Raw genomic sequence first — 1,203 nt, 5'->3', positions numbered from 1 at the left:
AATAAGCCTGTAGCAGCACTGTATAGGGACCCAAAATCAAATAAATAAATAAACTCAAGAAGAGAAAATTTGTTTTATTTACCAGTTTCGTTGCTTACTACGTTATCTCTTCCTTGTATAAAAAAGTTAAGCATCCATTTATGGTAAGTGTGCTAGGACAAATGTTTTTGCTTTTATGTCATCTGGAAATATCTCTCGATTTTCCCTTCATTGATGAAGGATATTCTTACTGTATATAGGATCTGTGTTACCATTTTTGTCTAGCACCTGAAATATATCGCCCCACACTCTTCTTTTTTCTATGCTTTTCTATCTTTTTTTTCTATGCATACTTTCAAGATTTCTTCAGAAGTTTGATTAGGAGGCCGCAGATTTTTGGTTTTTTTTTTGTTCCTGTTGCGGATTTCACTAAACTTCCTGAATCTGTTGGTTTTGTCTTTTGCCAAATCTGGCATTTTCCAGCACATATATATTTGCCAAATTTGGCATTTTCTTGCAAGTATATATTTCTTTTGTGTGCGTGTGTGTTTCATGAAGTTTACTGAAAATATCACAGCAAGGCAAATTTACACAGCTCCACAGCTCCATGTGGCATTTTAAAATTCGTTCCAACTGTAGGCTGGGTGACCTGCAGGTTGGACAGACTGCCGAAATCCAAGAGCTCCAGCATCTCCTTAGTGTCAGGGTACACTTCAGTGAAGTGGTTCAGGGCTGAGACCTCAGGCACATAGTTGTCCCTCCGCTCCCGCTTTTCCTCCTGCAGTTTGATGGAGATGCCCCGCATGGTCCTCCTCTGAATGCACTTCATCAGGTGCATGACATAGCCAGCGACCTTGTTGCGGACCTTCTTGCTTGGGATGATGGCGATCTCCTCACACACCCGCTTGTTGGTGTGGAAGTCATTGCCCAAGCACGTGTAGTACTTCTCAATGATGACCCAGGCCACCTTCTTCTCGGTATTGGTGCAAAAGCAGCCCATGTTGGTGGGTTTTTGGTAAAAGAGCTGAATATAATTTTCAACACCAGTGGCCATTTATCTTTTTTACTGGAATGCCAGTGCCATGCATGCAAAGATCTACACGTCTCTGCAACCTTGTTCTTTTCCGCACATCTACTACTGTGCTCATCTGCTAAGTTTTTTGTCACTGCACTTTCGAGTTCTAACATTTCTACCTCTTTTTCTTTTTTCCTTTCAAACTTGTC

The 1,203-nt window shown here is 41.1% G+C and overlaps 1 protein-coding gene across 1 annotated transcript; it reads right to left on the bottom strand.

Annotated features, from left to right (window-relative positions):
• Nucleotides 1-550: 550 nt before the first annotated feature.
• LOC130018286 (40S ribosomal protein S17-like) lies at nt 551-979 on the bottom strand. The gene has a single exon (XM_056109010.1). The coding sequence runs from the start codon at nt 977-979 to the stop codon at nt 551-553; it is 429 nt and encodes a 142-aa protein (XP_055964985.1).
• Nucleotides 980-1,203: the final 224 nt, after the last annotated feature.

This window comes from Sorex fumeus, unplaced genomic scaffold (assembly GCF_029834395.1).
Source record: "Sorex fumeus unplaced genomic scaffold, SorFum_2.1 ptg000248l, whole genome shotgun sequence".
NCBI classification, from domain to species: Eukaryota; Metazoa; Chordata; class Mammalia; order Eulipotyphla; family Soricidae; genus Sorex; species Sorex fumeus.
This window is presented reverse-complemented; position numbering and strand designations above follow the sequence as displayed.

Coding starts and splice junctions, on each gene's coding strand:
- LOC130018286 (XM_056109010.1), bottom strand. CDS start 979: ATGGGCTGCTTTTGCACCAATACCGAGAAGAAGGTGGCCTGGGTCATC.